The 24,315-nt window shown below is 36.6% G+C and overlaps 1 protein-coding gene across 3 annotated transcripts in view; it reads left to right on the top strand.

Annotated features, from left to right (window-relative positions):
* The window catches only part of SCYL2 (SCY1 like pseudokinase 2), a 59,471-nt gene that overhangs the window by 1,745 nt on the left and 33,411 nt on the right, over positions 1-24,315 (top strand). For all 3 annotated transcript variants that reach the window (XM_029206040.1, XM_029206042.1, XM_029206041.1), the window contains exons 2-3: positions 14,106-14,310; positions 23,991-24,148. In XM_029206040.1, the coding sequence (XP_029061873.1) occupies positions 14,134-14,310; positions 23,991-24,148 (335 nt within the window). In that variant the 5' untranslated portion in view covers positions 14,106-14,133. The remainder of the gene's footprint in view (positions 1-14,105; positions 14,311-23,990; positions 24,149-24,315) is intronic.

Here is a 24,315-nt window from a genome sequence, read left to right on the forward strand (position 1 = left end):
TTGACAACTTCCTGTCTCTCAGGCCTCATATCAGTCTCTCTTGAAGTCTCTTGATTTTGCCTCTTTGAATATCTCTTGAGTCTGTATACTCCTGGTCTTCATACCAGTACTCTAGTTCCAGCCACCATCGTTTCTCGTTTGAAGTACTTATGGTCTCCTAATTAGGGTCTACCTGCATTTACTGTGGCTCCCTCTGTAGTTTTCCACATCAGACTGAGTGATTTTTTCAAAATGTAGATCTAATCACATTATCTCCATATTTGAAACTCTTCACTGTTTTTAAGCTCAACTAAAATCTTTAACAGGCTGTTTAGGTCCCTCTTAATTACCTTTGCGACCTCATCTCCACAGCACCTTCTGGCATTCTTTCCTCCTAGTCACTCTGTTCTTTCTGTTCTGCTTCAGGTATATGGCTTTTGATTATGATGCATCCTTTGCCTGGAAATGCTCTTCCTTTCCTTTTCATTCAGTTAATGCCTGCTCATCATTCAGGTCACGTCAGGGAAGACTTTCCTGATTACGATAGATTCCCCTAATTATATGTTCTCATGACACCATTGCAGAGTTGCCATGCTTATTAATACTTAATAAATTAATGAGATTTCCCTAATCTCCTGATACTGTGTAAGTGCTTAATAAATGTTTTTTAAATGAAAATTCATTGACTGCTTACTAAATGTGCCAGGAATTGTACTAAGCATTTTCTGTGTATCATCTTTAATCCTCACAACAGTCACTTGAGGAATGGGTGGCAATTCCCTCTTTAGAAAGATTGGAATTAGTGTTAGGGATGCTAGTTGGTGGTCATAGTGCTTGTATTAGAACTGGCATTTGAACCCAGGTTTTGTTGCCACTGAAGATTGTGTGCTTAATTATATAATTCACTGTGCATCAGAATCACCTGGGGAACTGCTCAAAATATAAGTGCCTTGACTGCACATTTATGGATTCTGATTCCAAAGGTCTGAGATAGTACATAGACATCTATATGTTTTAACAAGTTACCCAGTCATTTAGATGTTATTAGATGTTTTTAGATGTTCACCAGAGTTTGAAAACCATTGTTTTAGACAACACTTCAGTGCTTTATGAGTTTAAGTTTTCATGCATTGTACTATGCTGTGTTTCAGATTTTATATGCTCTTAAATCAAGGGCACTAGGGAAGTGCCCTTAATGACCATTTCGTCTAATTTCCTACCCAGTTATTCCTTTTCCCTCTTTCTCTGGCTAGAGGAGCTGAATAGTGAGACACTGCCACCCCAGTGCTGTTGCTACTTTTTTTTTTTTTTTTAATTTCAATAATTTCCAAGTATCTGGTTGACTTCCTGTAGTAAAAGCTACACTAAGTTCATGGGCTGGAAGGGCCTTCTAAAGAGTTGGATGTAATCTCTCCTCAAATTTTACTTATTGTTCAAATTAGTAGTTTGATGTTTAAGTATATGTTGCCTTATCACCTCTCATTCTGCTTTTAAAATCTTATTGTATACAAACTTAATGATAGAAACAATGTTTTACTTCTTGTTTCTCCTACTGCACCTTAGCATGGTGCTTTCCACCTCTTCTGTACCCAGTAGTTTGTTGAATGGATGTGTGCTTCACTGTACATTACTAAGTCTTCTTAGTTTTTTATGTTTGTTTCTTAAATCACGTGTGTCCCCTGAAGTAATCTGTTCTAGCTCAACTGATAATAATTAGATACCTTCTGTAGTTGTAAAGAGAATGATTGTATTGAGCTGGTACAATCTTTGTTTCCTGAGTAAAATTGAACATGGTTTCTGTATAGGCCAAAGAATGTTTTTAACCATTTTTTAAAAACTGTATCTTTTAAAAACTTTTAGTAATCTGTAAGCCCCCCTACAAGAAAAAAAACACGTATTTCAAAGGTGTATCTCAGGATCATCTTAGATATAAACAGATAGGCGCTGCATATAGGAGTATAGGTACAAAATTTTTACCAAGTTTTACGAAGCATTTTGTCAAAATTATTTGTCATGTTAATGTAATTCTTATTTCAAATTATAAAATTTTATGAGTATTTGTACAAGTGACTATATAAGTGGTATTTTAAAATTCTCAGACCCTTGTACCTCTTAAGGACTAAAACTATTTTGAATTCATTTGTATTTTTTTGTGTTGCTTTTTGTAGTCAGTGTGTATTATTTTGTACTTATTGAAAGTCTAGTCTCTGTAACTAACAGTTACTAAACATAATTTCATTATCAGGTGTAATTACAATAACCTTTTTATTTGCATTACAGTGTTTCCAACAAAAAATCAAGCTAATTCTACTTATTGTTCAAATTACTAATCAAATTACTAAAAAAAGAATATTTTATTCTTGGGGAAGTAGAAAAAGGGACTTTGGGAGTTTTGCTACTTGAAAATTCACAAAGTTTTATTTTATCCTGCTATATCTAGAGTTTATGAGTAGGCAGAACTGAAAGAATTGCCAGTTCCTTTCAGCCACCTGCCATCAGGTGCCGAATACCCAACTCACCTTATGCCAGGTGCATGTAAAATCTAGTATGAACAGATTCATCTACTGGTTTTAGTAAAAGCCAAGTGGTGGCTGAATCAGATGGTAGGGAGATAAAATCTTGGGATCATACTGAAGCTGCCCCAAGTCTTATTTTGGCTGGCATTTACAAGGGGAATATTGAATTTCAAGTGAATTCTACTAAATGGTGTACAAAGGTCAATCACTTATACGAATAAATATTTCTATCACTTATAATTTTGTCTTAGAGAAATAAGACTTCTTTATTCATTTATCAAGTGAAATTTGAAAAGCTATCATTTTAAGAAAATATATTTGGTCTCTAGGTTTCTTACATGTCAAAGAGCTATTGCCAGGCTTCCCTGGTGGCGCAGTGGTTGAGAGTCCGCCTGCCGATGCAGGGGACACGGGTTCGTGCCCCAGTCTGGGAAGATCCCACATGCTGCGGAGCGGCTGGGCCCGTGAGCCATGGCCGCTGAGCCTGTGCATCCGGAGCCTGTGCTCCACAACGGGAGAAGCCACAACAGTGAGAGGCCCGTATACTGGGGGAAAAAAAAAAAAAGCTATTGCCAATAATTCAAAATCTCATTTAAGCTCAGATCTTATTTCATAAACTCATTCATTTCATTTTGTCCTTAGCCTTCTGTTACTCTCATGATATACTTTTTCTTTTTTTTTTCTCCCCTTCATTCGTCAAAGTAGCCTTCTGTTAGTCTCGTGATATACATATTCTTTTTTGGTCTCCTTGGGTAACCTTTTTTAAGCCCGTAGTCTTAACTACTATACTGCTTTAAGCTCATGGTGCCCACATTTTTATTTTCAGCTGAGACATTTTTTTCTAAGGTTTTGGCCTGCATATCTAAAAGCCTCCTAGCTATATATGCATATTAATGTCATTCAGGCAACTCAACTTTAACATGTCCAAAATTGAGGTTTTCCTCCCACAAAACAAGCAATTGTCTCCTGTAGCCTTGCCTTGGTAAATGGCTTCATCCTCCGCCTAGACTCTGAAATGAGAGACTTGATTGGGATTCCTAGTTTTGTCTCTTTCCATTATCTAATTATCTAGTGGGTCACCAAGTTCTCTTAGTTCTAACTTTTCTTAATTTTTCCTTTCCTCTCCTTCTTTACTGCTATTTCCTTAATTCAGCAACCTCTCCCTCTCAAAGTTTGTTTAAAATTTGATATATGATACATTTAAATGCATAATGAAGTTTAATATGTAATTATAAAATAAATATCCATGTAACCAACACCTTTAAAACACCCTCTCCACCTATTGTCTCTTTCCTATCTTCTCTATCCCTATTTCCAAGTGTCCTTTCCTTTGTTTTGTTTTTTTTTGTTTTTTGGCCTATATACGTTCTGAATTATGTATGTATGAAATTCCTGAAGTACAAATTGACAGTGTCTTCAGTCTTGTCATATTCCTTACTTCCACCCCTAGTATATCTTTCACTTTGCATGATGGAGTGATTAATCATTTTACTCAGGCCTGAAACCTGTCTGTGGCTTATCATAGCTTGGTTTCTTACTACGTAATGCCCTTGGTAACCTGGCTTTTCTAAGTCTCCTTTGCCACATACTTCTCTCTTTTCCTCCAGTTTTTATCTGAACTGCTAGTTTTTACTCCTACACTTGTCCCATTCTCTCTCTATTTAGTTCACTCCTCCTCCCCTTTAAAGACGTGTATGATTTTGCTGTTTGGGGGAAACTTTCTTCTGTCTGTTCCTCTTCTTTTTGTTCCTGTAGCATCTGTGTATGTGTATTCTGTAGCATTTTATTACTGTAGGATAATAATGCTGTGGTTGGTTTACTTCTCTGTCTCTTACCTTTGATGGTAAGCTCTTTATGGCTTATTTTTCCTTTACTTCTTTCTTCCCCAGTTTCTTATGTGGTATCAGGTACATAGTGGGTGCTCAATAAATATTAAATAATTCACTGGATTAATTTCCCTGTCTATTTCTACCTTGTGTACACCAGTGTTGACTCTGGGTGATGGATAGGCATCTCAAATTTGACTATTAACTCTGAAAATATCCTTTGTTTTCATACTGAACTATTTCTAGTTTTCAAATCACATCATGTATAGTCTTCCCTCCATGTCTTGGCACATAGTAATCCTTCTTTCTGGAAGCTCCTTCCCTTTTCTCCTACCTGAAAAACACTTTTTTTTTAAATTGGAGTATAATTGATTTACAAAAAACCCTTCATTTTTGAGCCAATCTTCATGTTCCCAAAGCATGGTACATTCATACCTCTAGTTAATTGCTATAAATCTTTGCAGGTCTGAGTCTGCTACTGGACTGATCCCTAAATATCAGATATGTTTCCATTTACATCTATATTTCCAGTGTATGGCAAGTGCATGGCATGTAACACGTAGCTACTCAGGCAGAGTTAGAGGAAAGTATATGTAGATTTTTAAATAGCGTTTTTACGTCTCTTCCACCTCCCCATCAAAATCAGCAGCAGATGTTCATAGAGAACAACTTGGCATGGCAATGAATGTTTTCATGATGCCAGTAGCAACATTTTCTAACTGCTTACAGAAATGCAGCATTAAATTAAAAAAGGAAAGTGAATTTTTATTTCTATTTACAGATAGTTCAAATCTTTAATAGAAAGTAAATTATATGAATATAATGTAACTAACTGAGAAAATAGGACACAAACTAGTGCTGCCTTAGCCCAGTGGCCTTCCAAATATTTTTGCTTGTGTATTCTCTAAATAATTTTGTAAGATGTTGTACTTCTTTTTGTGTTTTAAGTTGATGGCATCTGAATTTTTTTGTCAAGGGCTAGATAATTACAAAGTATCTGATTTCTAGATTGTGGTGTATTATGATTATGTTTTACTTTTATCAAAACCTTGGAGTTTTTGCTTATTAATTGAAATAAATAAACTTGTTCCTATACAGCCCTGTGACGACTATCTTGTTTCTTAATTGTAATTCTGTGACAGATAAGTCATGGGGTTTTGCTGTTAAGAAATAAAGCACAACCCTCTTCAGAATTTCTTACCAAACTTCTTTTTGCTTTACTCTTAAGAGACTTTCAGGATTAATGTATTCTCAGATTGCATTTTCCCTTTTGAGATTTTTATACCCAGGGAAATACCCTATAACAAGACTGGGATGGCTGAGAAAAATATTTTACTTTGTTCAAGTGGGAGAAAACTGTGAAAAAAGAGTTGGTTAAGGAAAATTTTGCAGGACACAGACTTGTTCTTAGGTAAATCAATTTTTGGAAAGAATACACATGGCAGGTGAAGGTTTGAAGAGTGATAGGACTTTAAACCTCTTTCTGGGCCATGGATCCTTAAACAATCTAGTGGACCTGTTCTCAGAATAACATTTTAACAGCTTGTCAGTTTCTTTCTACAGAAGCCTCTGGGATTCTGATTGGACTGCATTGAGTCTATAGATTGATGCGGAAAATCGACACCTTAACAATATTGAGTCTTTCATTTCCTGTACAAGTTTTTAAGTCATCTTCAATTTTTCGCAGAAATTTTTGTTATTTTCATTGTACAAGTCTTTGTGTCTTGTCAATTTTATCCATAGATACTTCACATCCTTGAAATGGTATTTTTTTAATTTGCTGTGTTTATTGTGTTTGTTTGCATCAATATTTGTCCTTTACATTTTTTACTTTATTTGCAAATTTTTTCTAGTTCCTTAATTTTTTTTTTTTAAGCGGCATTTTTTTTTTCTTCTCTAGTTGCAGTGAGTGGGGGCTACTCTTTATTGCGGTGCGTGGGCTTCTCACTGTGGTGGCTTCTCTTGTTGTGGCGCACGGGCTCTAGGCATGTGGGCTTCAGTAGTAGCAGCACGCAGGCTCAGTAGTTGTGGCACGTGGGCCCCAGAGCATGCGGGCTTCAGTAGTTGCAGCGCATGGGCTCAGTAGTTGCGGTGCACGGACTCCAGAGCACAGGCTCAGTAGTTGTGGTGCTCAGGCTTAGTTGCTCTGTGGCATGTGGGATCTTCCTGGACCAGGGATTGAACCCATGTCCCCTGCATTGGTAGGCGGATTCCTAACCACTGTGCCACCAGGGAAGTCCCTGTGTGCATCCTTTAAGAGTGAAGTCTCTGTTTCCCTCAGTCCTGTGGAGCTTCTGCAGTTGAGCCCTGCTCGCCTTCAAAGCCAGATGCCCTGGGGGCTTCTCTTCCCAGTGCCAGAGCCCTGGGTTGGGGAGCTGATGTGGGACTCAGAACTCTCACTCCTGTGGGAGAACCTTGGTAATATAATTTTTCTCCAGGTTGTGGGTCGCTCCCCCAGGGTGGTATGAGATTTGATTATGTCGTGAGTCTGCTCCTCTTACCAGTCTCATGGTTCTGTCTTTATGTCTTTAGTTGTAGAGGATCTTTTTGGGTAGGTTTCAGTCTTTTTCAACAATGGTTGTGCGGATTGTTGTGATTTTGGTGTGCTCAGGAGAGGAGGTAAGCTTAGGTTCCTTCTACTCCACCATCTTGGCTGCTCCTCCCTTCAAAATGGTATTTTTGAAATTTCAGTATTCAGTTGTCTGTTTCTAGAACATAAGAATAGTCTTTTAAAAAAAAAGTATTGTTTTTGTATTCTGCCATCATGCTAAACTCACATATTAATTCCAGTAGCTTTCTTGTGGATTACTTATGACTTTCTCTGTACATGATCATGTTGTTGAGAATAAAGAATTTTACTTCTTCCTCCCAGTATGAATGTCTTTTATTTTGTTTTCTTTTTTGCTTTGGCTAGGACCTCCATTAGAATACTGAATAGAAGTGGTAAAAGTAGATATCCTTACTTTGTTCCCTAATTTAGGGAGAAAGTGATTAATCTCTTATCTTTAAACGTGATATTAGCTATAGGTATTCAAAGGTGCCATTTATCAGGTTGAGGAAGTTCCTTTCTGTTCTTAGTTTGCTGAGAGTTTTTATTGTGAATGAGTATTGAATTTTTATCAAAAAATTTGTTCTGCCTTTACTGAGATGATCATATATTTTCTATTACCCATTATTCAGTTAATATGGTGAATGACGTGGATTTGTTTTTGAGTGTTAAATCAATGCATTCCTGAGATAAATTCCACTTGGTTGTGGGGTTGGATTTGTTGGATGTTCTAATGTTTTGTTAAGGATTTTTACCTGTTGATGATGTATATTGATATGAAGTTTTCTTGTGTCATTATTTGGTGTTGGTATCAGGGTGATACTGACTATAGAACATCAAAGTGTTCTATTGTCTTCTATTTTCTGGAAGAGCTTATATGGATCTGGAATTATTTCTTCCTTAAATGTTTGATAATATTCAGCAGTGAACCCCTCCGAGCCTGGAGTTTTCCTTGTGGTGAGAGTTGCAGTTATGAATTGCATTTCTTTTTTTCTTTTTTCTTTTTTTTTTTGCGGTACACAGGCCTCTCACTGCCACGGCCTCTCCTGCCGCAGAGCACAGGCTCCAGATGCGCAGACCTAGCGGCCACGGCTCACGGGCCCAGCCGCTCCGCAGCACGCGGGATCCTCCGGGACCGGGGCACGAACCCGCGTCCCCTGCATCGGCAGGCGGACTCTCAAGCACTGTGCCACCAGGGAAGCCCTGCATTTCTTTTAAATAGGATTATTCTGACTTTCTCTTCAGTTATGGTAGTTGTACCTTCCAAGGAATTTTTTCACTTTATCCAAGTTGTTGAATTAATTGGCTGGCATAAGATCATCCATAATATGATATCTGATTTGTTTAGAATCTTTAGGCTCTATATAGGATTAGCATCCGTAGGATTTCTTCTGTTTCTGATATTGGTCATTTTGTGTTTTTAAAAGTTTTCTTAATGTAGCTAGAGGTTTATCTTTAAAAAAAAGAAAGAGCGTGGCTTCATTGATTTTTCTTTTTCATTTTTCTATTTAATAGAGTATTAAATTACATTAAATTCAGTCGTTCCATTGATTTCTACTCTTTTTTTTTTTTTAATAGATTTATTTATTTTTGGCTGCGTTTGGTCTTCATTGCTGCACGTGGGCTTTCTCTAGTTGTGGCAGCCAGGGCTACTCTTCATTGCTGTGTGCAGGCCTCTCATTGCAGTGGCTTCTCTTTGTTGCAGGCTCTAGGCGAGCGGGCTTCAGTAGTTGTGGCACACGGGCTTCAGTAGTTGTGGCTCGCAGGCTCTAGAGCGCAGGCTCAGTAGTTGTGGCGCACAGGCTCAGTTGCTCAGTGGCATGTGGGATCCTCCTGGACCAGGGCTCAAACCTGTGTCCCCCGCATTGGCAGGTGGATTCTTAACCACTGCGCCACCAGGGAAACCTGATTTCTACTCTTTATTTCCTGCTTTCTACTTATTTTGAGTATAATGTTCTCTTTTTTTCCTAGCTTCCTAAGATAGAAGCTTATACCATTGATTTTGGTTTTTTTTTTTTTTAATAAACATTTAAAGGTATAAATTTCCTATGGGGCACTGCTTTGCCTACATACCACAGATTTTTCGTTTTCATTCACTTCAAAATATTTAAAAATTTTCTCTGTGATTTCTTTTTTAGCCCTTGGGTATTTAGAAGTATTGTTTAATTTCCAGATATTTGCATTTTTCTAGATATTTATCTATCACTGACTTCTAGCTTAATTTCATTGTGGTCAATGAACTTATTTTGTATTTTTTCAGTAGGTTTAAGTATTTTGAGACTTGTTTTATGGCCCAGCATATAGTCTATCTTAGTGAATATTCCATGTACATATGAAAACAAAACGCATTCTGCTTTTGTAGAGTGGAGTCTTTTAGGTCAGGTTATTTGTTAGTGTTGTTCAAGTCTTCTACGTCCTTATTGATTTTCTGTCTACTTGATCTATCTGTCCATTTGCTACTGAGAAAGGACCCATGAAGTCTCCAGCTACACTTGTGGATTTGTCTATTTCTTCTTTCAGTTACGTCAGTTTTTGCTGCATTTATTTTGAAACTCTCTTATTTAGTGTGTACACTAAATAGGATTGTTATGTCTTCTTGAGAGTTTAGGATTGTTATGTCTTCTTGAGAGTTGACAACTCTGTCATTATGAAGTGTCCCTCTTTGTCTTGAAGCCTGTTCTACCTGTTATTAATATAGCCACTCTAGCTTGTATATTTTCACATTTTTTTAGTTTTAAATCATTTTGTAAAGTGTGTTTAAAGTGGGTTTCTTATAAACAGCATACGGTTGGGTCTTGCTTTTCTAATCTAGTTTGATAGTCTCAGCCATTTAACTGGAATTTTAAATCATTTACATTTAATGTAATTATTTATATGGTTGGATTCAAACTTATTATTTGCTATGTATTTTCTGTTTTTCACATTTGTTCTTTGTTCCTTTCTTTTCCTACTTTTTTTTATTAATTCAGTTTACTTTAGGATTGCATTTTATTTCCATTGTTAGCTTTTTAGCTTTGTCTCTTTATTATTTTAGTTATTACTCTAGGGTTTATAATATGTCTTTAATATGCCACAGTCTACCTTCAAATGATGTTATACTACCTCACATATAAGAATATTTCAAAAATATACTTCCATTTCCCCCTCTCTCTTTTGTTTTTTATAAATTTATTTATTTGTTTTTGGCTGCATTGGGTCTTCGTTGCTGTGCATGGGCTTTCTCTAGTTGTGGTGAGCAGGGGCTACTCTTTGTTGTGGTGTGCGGGCTTCTCATTGCATTGGCTTCTTTTGTTGCGGAGCACAGTAGTTGTGGCACATGGGCTCAGTAGCTGTGGCTTGCAGGCTCCAGAGCGCAGGCTCTGTAGTTGTGGCATACAGGCCCAGTTGCTCTGTGGCATGTGGGATCTTCCCGGACCAGGGCTCGAACCCATGTCCCCTGCATTGGCAGGCGGATTCTTAACCACTGCGCCACCAGGGAAGCTCCCTCCATTTCCCCTCTCTTATCCTTGGTTTGTTTTATCATATTTTTACTTCTACATATATTATAAGCACAATACATTTTTGTTATTTTTGCTTTAAATGATCAGCTGTCTTTCAAACATAACATGAGGAGTTTTTTATAAACCTGCATAATTTTTATTTTCAGAGTCCTCCATTCCTTTTGTAGATTCAGATTTCCATCTGGTATCATTTGCCTTCTGTTTGAAGGGCTTCCTTCAATATTTCTTATGGTAAATATATGGTGGCAACAAATTCTCTCAGGTTTTCATGAAAAAGTCTTTATTTCACATTTATTTTTGAAAGTTTTTTTTTCTTTCCCTCATGGCTTATAGAATTCTATGTCAGCAGTTTCTTTTAGCTCTTTTGAGACCTTATTCAGTTGTTCCCTGGCCTTTCCCTATTCAGCCTGTTCCCTAGTATAGTTTCTGATGAGAAGTTTGGGGAAAATTCTTATCTTTTTTCCTCTGTATATAATTTGCCTATTTTCTCTGGCTGCTTTTAAGAGTTTTCTCTTAATCACTGATTTTCAGCTCTTTGATATGACATATTTAGGCATGGTTTTCTTTGTGTTCATCCTGCTTTGTGTTTATTGAATTTCTTGGTGCTATATAGTTTTCATCAAATTTGGAAAATTTTTGGCTATTTTTCAAATATTTTTCCCCTTTCCCCCTCATTTTTGAGATTCAGTTATATATGTTAGACTGTGATATTGTCCCACAGGTCACTGAGACTTTGTTCATTTATTTTTTCCCAGCCTTTTACTCTATCTTCAGGTTTCACTGATCTTTTTTCCTACATTGTCTAATCTGGTAATTATATCTTCTGAGTTTTTTATTTGAGATATTTTTGTCTCTAGAGTGTTCATTTGATTTTTTTTTAATATTCCATTTTCTTTTATTATGTTCGTGCTTTCCCCTAAATACTTGTTTTGCAGGAGAAGAGAGAAGCGAGAGAATAGTCATGTCTCAGTCTCTGGCAAGTCCCAGGACAGACTGCCAAGTGAGGGTCCTTGGCTTCCTGTATGGAAAGAATTCAAGAGCCAGCCAAAGTAAAGTGAAAGCAGGTTTATTTAGATAGATAAACATTAAAATTGGCAGAATGCAGACTGTCTCAGAAAGTGAGAGCAGCCCTGGGATATGAAGTTGTTAATTTTTATGCGCTGGGTAATTTCTTATGCTAATGAGTAGGAGGATTATTTCAACTATTTGGGGAAAGGGGCAGGGATTTCCAGGAACTAGGCCACCACTCACTTTTTGGCCTTTTATGGTCAGCCTCAGAACTGTCATGGCACCTGTGGTGTGTCATTTAGCATTCTAGTGTATTACAGTGAGCATATAATGAGGCTCAAGGTCTACGGGAAGTCAGATCTTCTGCCATCTTGGGCCTAACCAGTTTTTGTCATATCTTCAATGGCTGTGTCATTCTTTTTTTTTTTTTTTTTTTTTTTTGCGGTACACGGGCCTCTCACTGTTGTGGCCTCTCCCGTTGTGGAGTGCAGGCTCAGCGGCCATGGCTCACGGGCCTAGCCACTCCGCGGCATGTGGGACCTTCCCAGACCGGGGCACGAACCCGTATCCCCTGCATCGGCAGGCGGACTCTCAACCACTGCGCCACCAGGGAAGCGCTGGCTGTGTCATTCTTTTAACTGTTGTCCCTTGACCTCTTCCTTCCTGTCTCACTTGGACATATGATAGTTTTTTATATCTTTGCTGCTAATTCTATAAGCTCATTTTGGAGTCTGTTTTTATTGACTGATTTTGGTCTTGGTTATGATCACATTTTCTTCTTGGCACGTCTGATAATTATTCATTGCATACTGAACATTGTGAATGTTATATCGCTTAGTATCTGAAATTATTTTTGTCTCCATTTCATGAGTATTGGGTTTCATTCTGGTAAGCAGTTAAGTAATCTGTGATTAGTTTGATCATTTGAGGCTAGCTTTTTAGTTTGTTAGGGCAGGTTTAGGATACTTTAAGAATGGTTTATTCTGTACCAATGCATAGTCCTTCTGGGGTTTCTACTGAATGCCTTTAGTGATCAATGAGGTCTCTCCACTCTAGCTTGAAAAATTAAAAGATTTGCAGCGCTGTATGAACTCTGTAACTATTCAGCTCACAGCTCGCTAGTTGTTCCTTGCCTGACCTTCTTACTGAACTCAGGTTCGGCTGCTTGCTGCTTGAAAGCCAATACTTGAGAGGCAAGTGCTGGTAAGAACGGAAAGGTGCTTTATTCAGGAGGCCAGCAACTTGAGGAGATGGCAGACTGGTGTCCAAAAACCCAGCTCCAAAGATTCTGCTTGATCATGAAAGTTTTTAAAGGGAGAATCATTTGGGGAGGGGATCAGTCCAGTTTATCTGCCACTGTGTGCAGATTTTCTTCTGCTTGGTTGGTGGTGAGGTAACAGGGTGGTGTTCCAGGAATCTCATGCTCAACCTGAAGTTATAATCCTCTACCTGGGTGGGGGCGGGCCTTAGTTCCTGTAGAAGAACTCAAAGGTATTGTTATGTATATTTTTTGAGGACCAGGACCCTGCCCTGAGGCTGCATTATTGTTTCTTGACTCCTCCTCTTTTGTTTCTGCATTCTGTCCATTCCCTGATAAGCAATTGTTTGATTTTGCCCTTTGGAACTCAGGGAAGGTCAAGGGGGCTGAATGAAGCCTATTTCCTACAAACAAGAAATGGGGGGACACAGAAAGTATTTGTACCTGAGAGGGCCCCATAGGGTCCTGCTCTGTTTCAACCTGGTGAAGTTGCACACTATGTATGTGCATCTTAGTATTCAACAAAGCATCAGGGGGACCCCTGCAAATTTCTGGAGCTCTTTTTCAGCACTGTTCCCTTCTCTTTTTTTGCCTTAAAAAATTTTTTTTCCTCTTCTTCCCCCTTCTCTTTGAAATTCTGTCTCAGAAGTCCCAGCCATCTCAGCATCACTGAATTCCAATTTCTTTCCTCAACTCCTTAATTCAGTTAGACTATGCTTGGGATTCTTTGTCTACTCCATGGTTTGCAGTGTGCCTCTAGGCAGAAAGCTGGGGCAACCCTAGAATTCACCTTGTTTGCTTTCTCACTGGGATCACGTGGCCTGTGCTGCCTGTTCAATATCTGAAAACATTTGTTTCATATATTTTGCCCAGTTTCCAGTTGTTGAGGAGGGAGGGTAAATATAGTGTTTGTTCCTCCATCATCACCAGAAATGTGTAAAATCTGAAAAATATTTTATTACCTATTGCTTGTTCATGTGTTATTGTCCTTTAGCTTTTTGTTTAGAAAATATTCTTAAGTGACTTCATAGTTCAACAGTGGACAAAACTTTTATGAAATACAAATTTATTGCTTAGTATAACATTAGAGCCTTTCAGGTTTTTTATAGTTTTTTTTTTTACTGTGAAGATTCAGACCCTCTACACCACTTTAAGTCTTAAAGGGTCTTATAATATGGACCATGTTATATAGTTGAGCAACATTCACGTTAGCGTCAGTGTGAATATGTCTTTTCTCTTATTGGTCTGTGACAATTGAGGTTGAAGCACAGTTCGGTTCCTAGACTTAAATTTGCATTCAAGTATATTGGGTTCTCTGAAGGCAAAACTAACATATAGCTTTTGTTTCTATATATAGGATTGTTTTGCTCATTGTTTGGGGTATATTAAGCTTTCAGACTAAATAATGAATAAATACTTAAAGAAGTAAGAACAAATGATCTGTGCTCTCCTATCCCCCTATGTTTCTAGGTAACTATAACTACCCAGAATTGCAGCCATGGAGTCCATGCTTAATAAGTTGAAGAGTACTGTTACAAAAGTAACAGCTGATGTCACTAGTGCTGTGATGGGAAATCCTGTCACTAGAGAATTTGATGTTGGTCGACACATTGCCAGTGGTGGCAGTGGGCTAGCTTGGAAGATTTTTAATGGCACAAAAAAGTCAACAAAGCAGGTAAGTTTTAGTTTAGAGTCCAGTTGGAAGGAACACACAAGCTAATAAGTACCATAATGTGCATGTATGCATTTTTATGTTAAGAAATGCTAAAAGTAATGGGTTCTTTAGTTGTCATTTCATCTAATGAAGTCATAGAAAAACAAATGCTTTTAAACATGCCCTTGAATCTCATTGTTACAGATACATTGTTTGATATATCATCTCATCTTGTACTTTAATTTTATTTACTTAATAACAAACATATCAGTTGCACAAATGAGTGTATTAGATTTTAATATTTAGCAAAGTGGTTTTTATTATTTTTTTAACACCTTTATTGGAGTATAATTGCTTTACAACTGTGTGTTAGTTTCTGCTTTATAACCAAGTGAATCAGCTATACATATACATATATCCCCATATCTCCTCCCTCTTTTAGCAAAGTGTTTTAGAATAAAAATTGCCATGTTCCTTTTTATCTTTATCAATACATTACGACAAAATACTCAGTTAAATTTTTCTAACATTCTTTTTTAAGCATCCTTATTCCCTCTTTTATTCTATAGCCTTATAGAAAATAGGCTTCTATAATATTTTTTCATATTTATTAACGCTATAGTTTTTACCATCAGGGGATACATTTGTGGCATATAATCAGTAGTATGTTTGGGGGTATATTGATTTAAAAATTATTTTAAAACTGTTCTTTTAGTAAAGAGTAGTTTGAATGAGTTGTATTTTTATTTTTATTTTTATTTGACTTAAGAGACCAACAGACTGTTCTTAGAAATGTGGAGGACTGTTAGTGTTAAATTTTACTAACAACTTCTGTTGGAATTGTTAAAGAATTGAAAAATCACCAGGTTTAAAATGTTTGTGGAAATATGTTCTTTAAAAAGAAGAATCAAAAAAGAAAAAAGAGGGCTTCTCTGGTGGCGCAGTGGTTGAGAGTCCGCCTGCCGATGCAGGGGACACGGGTTTGTGCCCCGGTATGTCGCGGAGTGGCTGGGCCCGTGAGCCATGGCCGCTGGGCCTGTGCATCCGGAGCCTGTGCTCTGCAACGGAAGAGGCCACAACAGTGAGAGGCCCGCGTACCGCAAAAAAAGAAAAAAAGAAAAATCACTTTCCAAAAGTACTTTTACTTCCCTATACGTGAAACATATCAAATTTAAGACATGGGATTTAATACACATATTTTCCAATGACTATCAAAATTGTACAATTGTGGGTATGCATTGTGACTTTTCCAAAACCAGCTTATTTCCCAAACAAGTATGTTAAAGACGGAATTGGCTTTGGTTATCCTTTTATGAAGGAAGAATCTTGGTTCTGTGATAGATTGCTGTTATGTGGTTTGTACCCGATGTGTAAATCTTGTTTTTATTGCCATTTGGTTAGAAGTCTTTAAGTCCAAAGTTGATCTTTATCTTAAATATTGATTGGTCTTTTTTTTTTTTTTTTTTTTTTTTTTGTGGTACTCGGGACTCTCACTGTTGTGGCCTCTCCCGTTGCGGAGCACAGGCTCTGGACGTGCAGGCTCAGCAACCATGGCTCACGGGCCCAGCCGCTCCGCGGCATGTGGGATCTTCCCAGACCGGGGCATGAACCCGTGTCCTCTGCATTGGCAGGCGGACTCTCAACCACTGCGCCACCAGGGAAGCCCGATTGGTCATTTTTGAACATTGTTTTCTCTTTCACCAAGAGCTCATCCAAAAAAGTAAATGGTTTCTTGAGTATTGACTACTTAAAAAGTTATGAATGAGGTCATGAAGTTATATAAATGACCAACCTCCAACCAGCACAAATTGCTTTTATAATCAATTATAGAAAGGGAAAATGAAATAACACCAAATTTACTAAATTTTGCATTGTTTATTAAGGACGTGATAACATAATAGTGTCTTTGTCCTTAACCAAAAGAGTTCTAGGTGTTTGTGTTTATATCATTAGTTCATATGCTGAAATCCTCTAATGTAGGAGCTTCTGTTGGTGCTAATAGAACATGAGAACCAGGCACAAATAATAGATAGTTAATTAGATATTACACATTAATACAGCATTTCTCAACTGCTGACTTCCGGAACTGAGATCTCTTATGAAACTTTAACTGTATTCCTTTTTTTCCCCAAATTTATTGCTTTGAGGAAAAAGGTAGTTTTAGAATATATCATTGCTCTCTGTGGATTTTGAATTTTCTTTTGCCTCTTTCAAACCTCAGAGGGTTAGAACTCGTGAGTATCCTGTCTCGACTGCTGGCTAATTCCTTAAGGAATAGCTAAGTCTCTTGGCACTGAAGCCTCATTTGAATTTCTCCCTTAATTGAAAAGTTTTAGTTCTTTTTTCAATGGCCTCATTTTTATTAAAAGGGAATCAGAGAAAATAGATAATCTAGAGCTGTACTTAATACAATATGGTAGCCATAAGCTATATATGGTTTTTTCAATTAATTAAAATTTAATAAGATTAAATTCAGTTTCTTTATTGGACTAGTCACATTTCAAATGCTCCATAGCCACATGTGGCTCATATTACCGTATTGGACAGTGCAGGTAAAGAACTTTCTATCATCACTGAAAGTTCTATTGGGCAGTGCTGATTTTAGAGAAACTGGGAGAAAAATAATGGAAAAGGATACTCTGCTAGTCGTTTTCTTCCCCCTTAAAGGGACATTGAGACCGAAGGCAGCTTTCTTACCCTCTCAGCTTTATTTGATTTAGCATACAGTGTACTTGATTGTAGTTGTGTTTTATAGTAGAATATATGATCTTAAATTTGACTTTGAGGTAAACATCGGGTACGAGGCTTTGGGCTAGGAGATTTTCATACCTGTTTTTTAAAAAATAAATTTATTTATTTATTTATTTGTTTTTGTCTGTGTTGGGTGTTCGTTGCTGTGCGCCAGCTTTCTCTAGTTGCCGCGAGTGAGGCTACTCCTCATTGCGGTGTGTGGGCTTCTCATTGTGGTGGCTTCTCTTGTTGCAGAGCACGGGCTCTAGGCGCATGGGCTTCAGTAGTTGTGTCACACGGGCTTCAGTAGTTGTGGCGTGCGGGCTTCAGTAGTTGGGGAGCGCGGGCTTAGTTGCGGCATGTGGGATCTTCCTCGACCAGGGCTCGAACCCGTGTCCCCTGCACTGGCAGGCAGATTCTTAACCGCTGCGCCACCAGGGAAGCTCTCATACCTGGTTTTAATAGTTAAAAATATGAAGGTGTTTTCTGTTGTTACATGGCATGAAATAAATACCATGATATGAAATAAATACCATGATATTTAAACCATTGCATTTAAAGTTTAAATCTTGTTCTTTTCCCCCATTTCACTTTTTTTACATGATCTTCAAAAAAAGTATCATAATTTCACATTGTCCAAAAAAAACCCAACAACAACAACAACAAAAAACACAGCAGTATTTCCAAGTTAAAAGAATCCTTATATTAGTATTTTTAGGGTTTGCATACCCCTTTAAAGATTATCTGTGTATTTTTTCCTAGGGTTATTTCAAGTTCACATTAGTACATGATTAATTATAATTTTCAGATCATGTAGAACTTTTAACTTTAAAATTTATTTTTATTTATTTTTGGCTGCATTGGGTCTTTGTTGCTGCACACGGACTTTCTCTAGTTGCGGTGAGCTGGGGCTACTCTTCTTTGTGGTGTGCGGGCTTCTCACTGCGGTGGCTTCTCTTGTTGTGCAGCACGGGATCTAGGTGCACGGGCTTTGGTAGTGTGGCACGTGGGCTCAGTAGTTGTGGCTCCCGGGCTCTAGAGCGCAGGCTCAGTAGTTGTGGCACATGGGCTTAGTTGCTCCACGTCATGTGGGATCTTCCCGGACCAGGGCTCGAACCTGTGTCCCCTGCATTGGCAGGCGGATTCTTAACTACTACGCCACCGGGGAAGTCCCAACTTTTAACTTTTTAACCTAAATGTTTGAAGACCTCTTAGAAGAGTAGTAATAATAGCACGTACGAAACTGATGAGAAAAAGTACATATTTATGAAACCTGGAATGCAGCACGATAAAGAATTGGTAAATAAAAAGTTACTTGCGCCTGGTTACTTGTGCCTTCATTGTACCTGATTGGACATCTGTATTATTATTCTGTCTTTATGCTTCCAAAAATAAGTTTCTGTTGCTTTTTATTATTTTTGAAAGACATTCATTGAAGAAACACGTCATAGTGAATAATTTATGAAAGTGAAATTAAGAATTCTAAGAATCTTCAAGACAAGTGTATAGTTGATTTTTTGCAGTAAAATAAATTTCTTAGGCCAGTTTTGTATATAAAATGAGCCGTTAAGACTTTTAAAAGTTATTATTTAGATAAACTTAACCAAATACAACATGTAAACATGTTGAAATGGATAGATGTTTAAATACAGCTTAGCACTGGAAGCTACTATTTAGGCTCAAGTGCTATTTAGTTTCCTTTTTGAGTGTTTATTTAGAAGCAGCTCTTAGTTCTTAACCATTACTCTTTCTAGAATGTCTTTCTAGAGATGCTATAAAACATTTCAAGGTGACATTTAGGGAATTTAAGTTGTCTAATTCTTAAAATATAAACTTATTTTTAAGAACTCACATGTGGAATAGTGCACAAATCATGAGTGAGCAGCTTTTTGAATGTTCACCGTGAACACACCTGTGTACCCAGCATCCATATCAAGAAAACATTGCTAATACTCATGTCTCTTCACATTTATTACCCCCCCCCCCCCCCGCCCCAACCCCGCCCCTTCTCTCCAGGGCTAACTGCTCTCCTGTCCTTTGACACTTAGGAATAATCTTGCCAGTTTTTGAATTTTGTTTAGGTGGAACCATAGCATGTACTTTTGTGTTTGGCTCCCTTTTCTTAAATTTATTTTCATGAAATACATCTATGTAGTTGAACATAGCAATTTTTCTTTTCATTGATATATAGAGTACTGCTGTGAACATTGTTGTGTGCTGTTGGCATATATGACATGTTACCTAGATATGGAATTGCTAGGTAATAGTGTATGTATCTGTTCAGTGCCAAAAAGCTTTCCAGAGTGTTTGTGCCAATGTACACATCCACCAGCAGTTACAGATCTCCACATCTCTGCCCAAACCTTTCCATAGTTAGTCTTTTGAACTAAAGCGGGCTATTTAATTTTTGAAAATTCAGTGAAATATTTCCTGCTCCCCTACCTCTTGAACTTTTGTAATGTCTAGTAGATAGTTGCTAGGCTTAGAGTTTATGCTGCTGTATTTCTCTTATAGCTTTGAAACTGACTTAGTCTTTCTACAGAGTAGCATATTTAGGACTAAAATGGTTTTATAAACATAGACACTCTTTTCAGATATATCCTTATTTCCTTTTTAAAGAATATTTAAGAGAGATTTCTGAGACAAATGCCCTGCACTGGATTTCATTAGCTTTTCTAATTTTTAATTAGACTTTATTTAAACAAGTCATTAAAGGGAATTTTTTTGGGTCAAACTGTATATATAAGTGAGAAACGTTTGCTTCATATATATGTCCTTTAAAATTGAAATACCATCACCGTATCTGTTAGATAGGAATACTATAACTATAAAGGCTGCTATATATTTAAATAATTTGTAATAAAAGCACTACATAAATAGTTTCTGTCCCACCTGTATATATAACTTTTACTTCTTTTCAAGTAGAAGAATAGCTCAACATTTTGAAATCTCTTTCAACTCTCCTATGTCAAGACAAGGGATTTATTTGGGGGGAAAATGTTTTAAAAAATACGTGTGCGTGTGTGTATGTTTATATATAAAATTTTGCCTGGTTCTCAGGCTATTCATGCATTTATTTATTAAGCATTTCTGTTTATCTTGACACAAGATTCTGTGTTGCCAGGTGACTACTCTTCAAATGGATTTAACATTTATTAGGAGTCTTCTAGTGTCCCACATTTATTACGATCTTTTTTATCCAGCTTTGGAGTAGTTCTTTTTTAAAAAAATAAGGCAACTTCAGTCTTATTTTGCCTTAAAAGTCATACTTGTTGGCCTATTTCTTTTGCCCTGCTTCATAAGCTTCGTAACACCCCCAGTTAAATTGCTATTCATATGAGGATAATAAAGATTGATCAGTTTTTTTAAATTATGCAGTAAAAATTTACCTATTCATATTTATCCACTCTACTACATGTAGGCTTGGACACAGTCCATTCCTTATTACAGAATTTACATTATGTTATTCTAGATGCCAGTGTCCATGGGGTAAAGCTTGCTAATATTGTGTAGACAGAGGCATAATTAAATTATTATAAATAGTTAAATTCTAAAATATTAACAGCTTTAATGTAAAGGAAACCATTGTGCAAAGGTGAATGTGCTAGTCAAGTTGCTTAGATCAAAAATGATCATAGACTATCTCTAGTAATTTTAAGGAGTATATCTTGTTATCTCTCAGTCATCTCAACTTATTTTTAACTTAATCTAAATAAAAACTTATATTTTGTTTTATTGTTTTGAGAAAGAAACATTGTCCCAAAATCACACAAAAAAAAGAAGAACATGATGCTTGGAGTTACCACCAGCCAGTCCTGAAAGGCCCATAAAATAAAGGATTTCAGGGAATGTCTATGTTGCAAAAACCATCTCTGGTGGCTCTGAGGAATAGGTTAGTGGAGTTCATGATTGCTATTAGGGAATCCTAGATACATTGGTGTATACTAACTCAGATTTTATTACTTAAATTATCTTGTTTTCAGTGAGAGTTCAGCTTTGTAGTTATAGTAAGCAAAGTAGCTTTTAAAAATTATAAATTAGGTCTATATCAAAAGACAGCCTCCATTATGACAAATATTAATTTTTAGAAAAGATAATTTATTTCATGTCCTTTTTTGTTTAAAGATAGGCTATTGAGAAAAATACTTTTTATTTATGGGTAACTCTCTTTGCCAATGTATTTTTAAAAATATTAAGTGAATAAACAATAGAGTGCCAAATGTTGCTTACATTATTTTATATTTGGTATTGTAATTTTGCAAAAAGAACCTCACATTTTAATTAGCGTTAACAGTTGTTGAATCTTAAGTGGAAGATATATTGGTTGATTGCACTACCTCATTTTTTTGGTATATTTGAAAATTTTCATAATGAAAAGTTGAAAACGGTTTTAATTCAACATGATAATGAAATGCTTTGAGTAGTTGCTTATCTTTACTGACCATCAGTAGGCAAGGAACATCTGAGTATCTTTTAGGTGAAGATCCTGTGGTGGGTACAGAGACACTTATGGCATGGTTTCTTTCTTCGAGAAGCTTGTAATATACATATAGGTATAGACAGATAGGATTTTTATACAAGTGATATGTGTTAGCAGAGGGGGTAGTATACTGAAGTAGTAGAGGAAAGACAAATTTAGAAATTAGATGATAGTCTATTCTGTTGAAAGGTTTCAAGGTGCAGGCTAAGAGTTTTCTTTTAAGGAGTCAGTATGAGGCCTAAAGGTTAGTTAATTAGTCATTACTTTGTTGACATTGGTTAATTTTAATTAACTGATCCGAACAAAGAAATTTTTTTTTTGCGATACGCGGGCCTCTCACTGTTGTGGCCTCTCCCGTTGCAGAGCACAGGCTCCGGACGCGCAGGCTCAGCAGCCATGGCTCACGGGCCTAGCCGCTTCGCGGCATGTGGGATCTTCCCAGACCGGGGCACGAACCCGTGTCCTCTGCATCGGCAGGCGGACTCTCAACCACTGCGCCACCAGGGAAGCCCCGAACAAAGAAAATATTTTTAAGATAGTTGATAACCTGTTCTGATCTATGTAGGAATCTTTCATTTTTGACCTAAAACGATAAATGAATGTCAGAGAGAGTTGTGTTTTTCTTTTTCTTTATGAACTGTAGTGTTCTGCCTTTAGAGTGGTGAATCTGTAGGAGCTCAGAAGTTACTTCATGTAATCTTTTTTTAAAGAGTTAAAACATCTTGAAAAAATAAACATATTTAAATTAGATGCATTTATAAAATACGTTGGAACACTTACTAAAAATTGTACACATGAATAGTGAGATGGGAACTTGAACTTGTAGGTCATTTGTTTTTAGTTCAAGTTAATATTACATAATGCTCTTAGCTCCTGTTCTGTGTCTCAAAATGATCAAAAGAGCTAATATTTTGTGTTTGTGTGTGTGTATGTGTATATGTATATGCTAGGTTAACTTGTGAAGGCAGTATATATATGAGTGCTATTTAAAGCTCTCACTCAAATAGTTTTACTGAAGGCATATATCATGTCTTACTAGGGTCTTATTTATTGGCCCTGTTATTTCTGGGGAGACAGAATGGTGTATTGGCTAAGAAAGTGACCCCTAGAGCTGGACTGACTGGGTTTGAATCTTGATTCTTCATCTTACCAATTGTGAGATCTTAGATAATATGTTTATCTTTTCCACAGTGTCCTCATCTGTGAAATGAGGATAATAACTTGTCTCATGGGTTGCTGTGAAGAGTGGAATAATTCCTAAAAAGTACACAGATGCTTGGGGAATAGGGTGTTCAATTTGAGTTACTAATATAGTCCCTTTACGTTATAACTTTTCAGAGCCTCAATCCTCTAAAATCCTTAACTTATCTATATATGTCTAAGGAGGCTCCAACTTAAAACAAGTTGTGTTTTGAGGAATTTACTGATTTGGATTTCTGCAGTGAATCTCCGTTATGTAAATAGGTTGCCAGGCTAACTTGTGAAGGCAATAATCATAATGTAGCAAAAATAATTAGAAGAGAACAGCAATAAAATGGAAAGATACTGTCTTGGTATCAACTCAAAGATAGTTGAGTAGTAGTAGGTTTAATTAAAAGCATTTGAAAGAGACACAGAGCTCTGAAAGAGTCATTCAAAATCTTCCATAGAATTTTGGAGGGCTAGCATTGATTCTTTGCTAATTTTACTTCCAACTTTATCAGTTTTCTTTGCATTTATGATGGAGAGCTAGCAGCATCACTGATGTATTACACAGTTGTAATATATCATCTATCAATATGGCTATTTTTTGACTGATTTGTTAAGATTAGGTAACTTGACGGGAACTGTTTTCTTTGTGCAACTGATAGAGAATGAAAGAGAGAAGGTGGTTAAGGAGGTTGTGTGCTTTTAGTAGTATAAAATAAGCTGTGACTGATCTCAGAGAGACGATAGGGGAGCAGTTTCCCGTGCTGGTAACCATTCCCAGTTACTGCCCTTAACAAGAGGAGAGAGAGAAAGAGTATGGGTTATTCATATGTAAAAGATGCTTACAAATTGAGTTTTTGTATAAATAAGCACTCCCTGACATATAAGACGTTTCTTTTAAAAAGCATTTCAAGATTCTGTAATATAATCCAGGGTTATCACTATGAAAAGCATTTTGAATTTTTTAACATTTTAACTTTTATTTGAACTCCAGTAAAATAAGAGATTACTACATAGGAGACAACACATTACACACAGTTTGTGTGTATCTCTGATACCAGAGTTGAAAGATGGAGATTTTCCTATGTTCTCCTTAGATGAGGGTTCTTAGTCTTATAACTCTAAAAATATTTAACTTTAGTAATTATGAAGAAACCAATTTTTTAATATCAGAAAAGTATTACAATGGTGCTAAAATGCACCGTTTTTAGTTATTTCTCTTTGTAGACTGTTGTGACACTCAAATAAAATTTTATTGCTTTTATATATTCTTGATTAATTAGTTTTACATTTCTTTCATTAGGAAGTAGCTGTTTTTGTCTTTGATAAAAAGCTGATTGACAAATATCAAAAATTTGAAAAGGATCAAATCATCGATTCTCTAAAACGAGGAGTCCAACAGTTAACTCGACTACGACACCCTCGACTTCTTACTGTCCAGCATCCTTTAGAAGAATCCAGGTAAATTTTATGAAAACTTACATAAGAGACTTCCTAAACAAATAGTATTTTTAAAAAAAACTTTATGTTTGAAATCTATCTATACAGTATACTGTCAGTGAAAAGTTCTTATCCACTGAGTGTTGAGTTCTTATGGATTAGTTACTTCTTTGAAATTTATTTGCATA

The sequence above is a fragment of the Monodon monoceros genome, unplaced genomic scaffold (assembly GCF_005190385.1).
Source record: "Monodon monoceros isolate NGI ecotype Baffin Bay Population unplaced genomic scaffold, NGI_Narwhal_1 Super_Scaffold_6, whole genome shotgun sequence".
Classification (NCBI taxonomy): Eukaryota; Metazoa; Chordata; class Mammalia; order Artiodactyla; family Monodontidae; genus Monodon; species Monodon monoceros.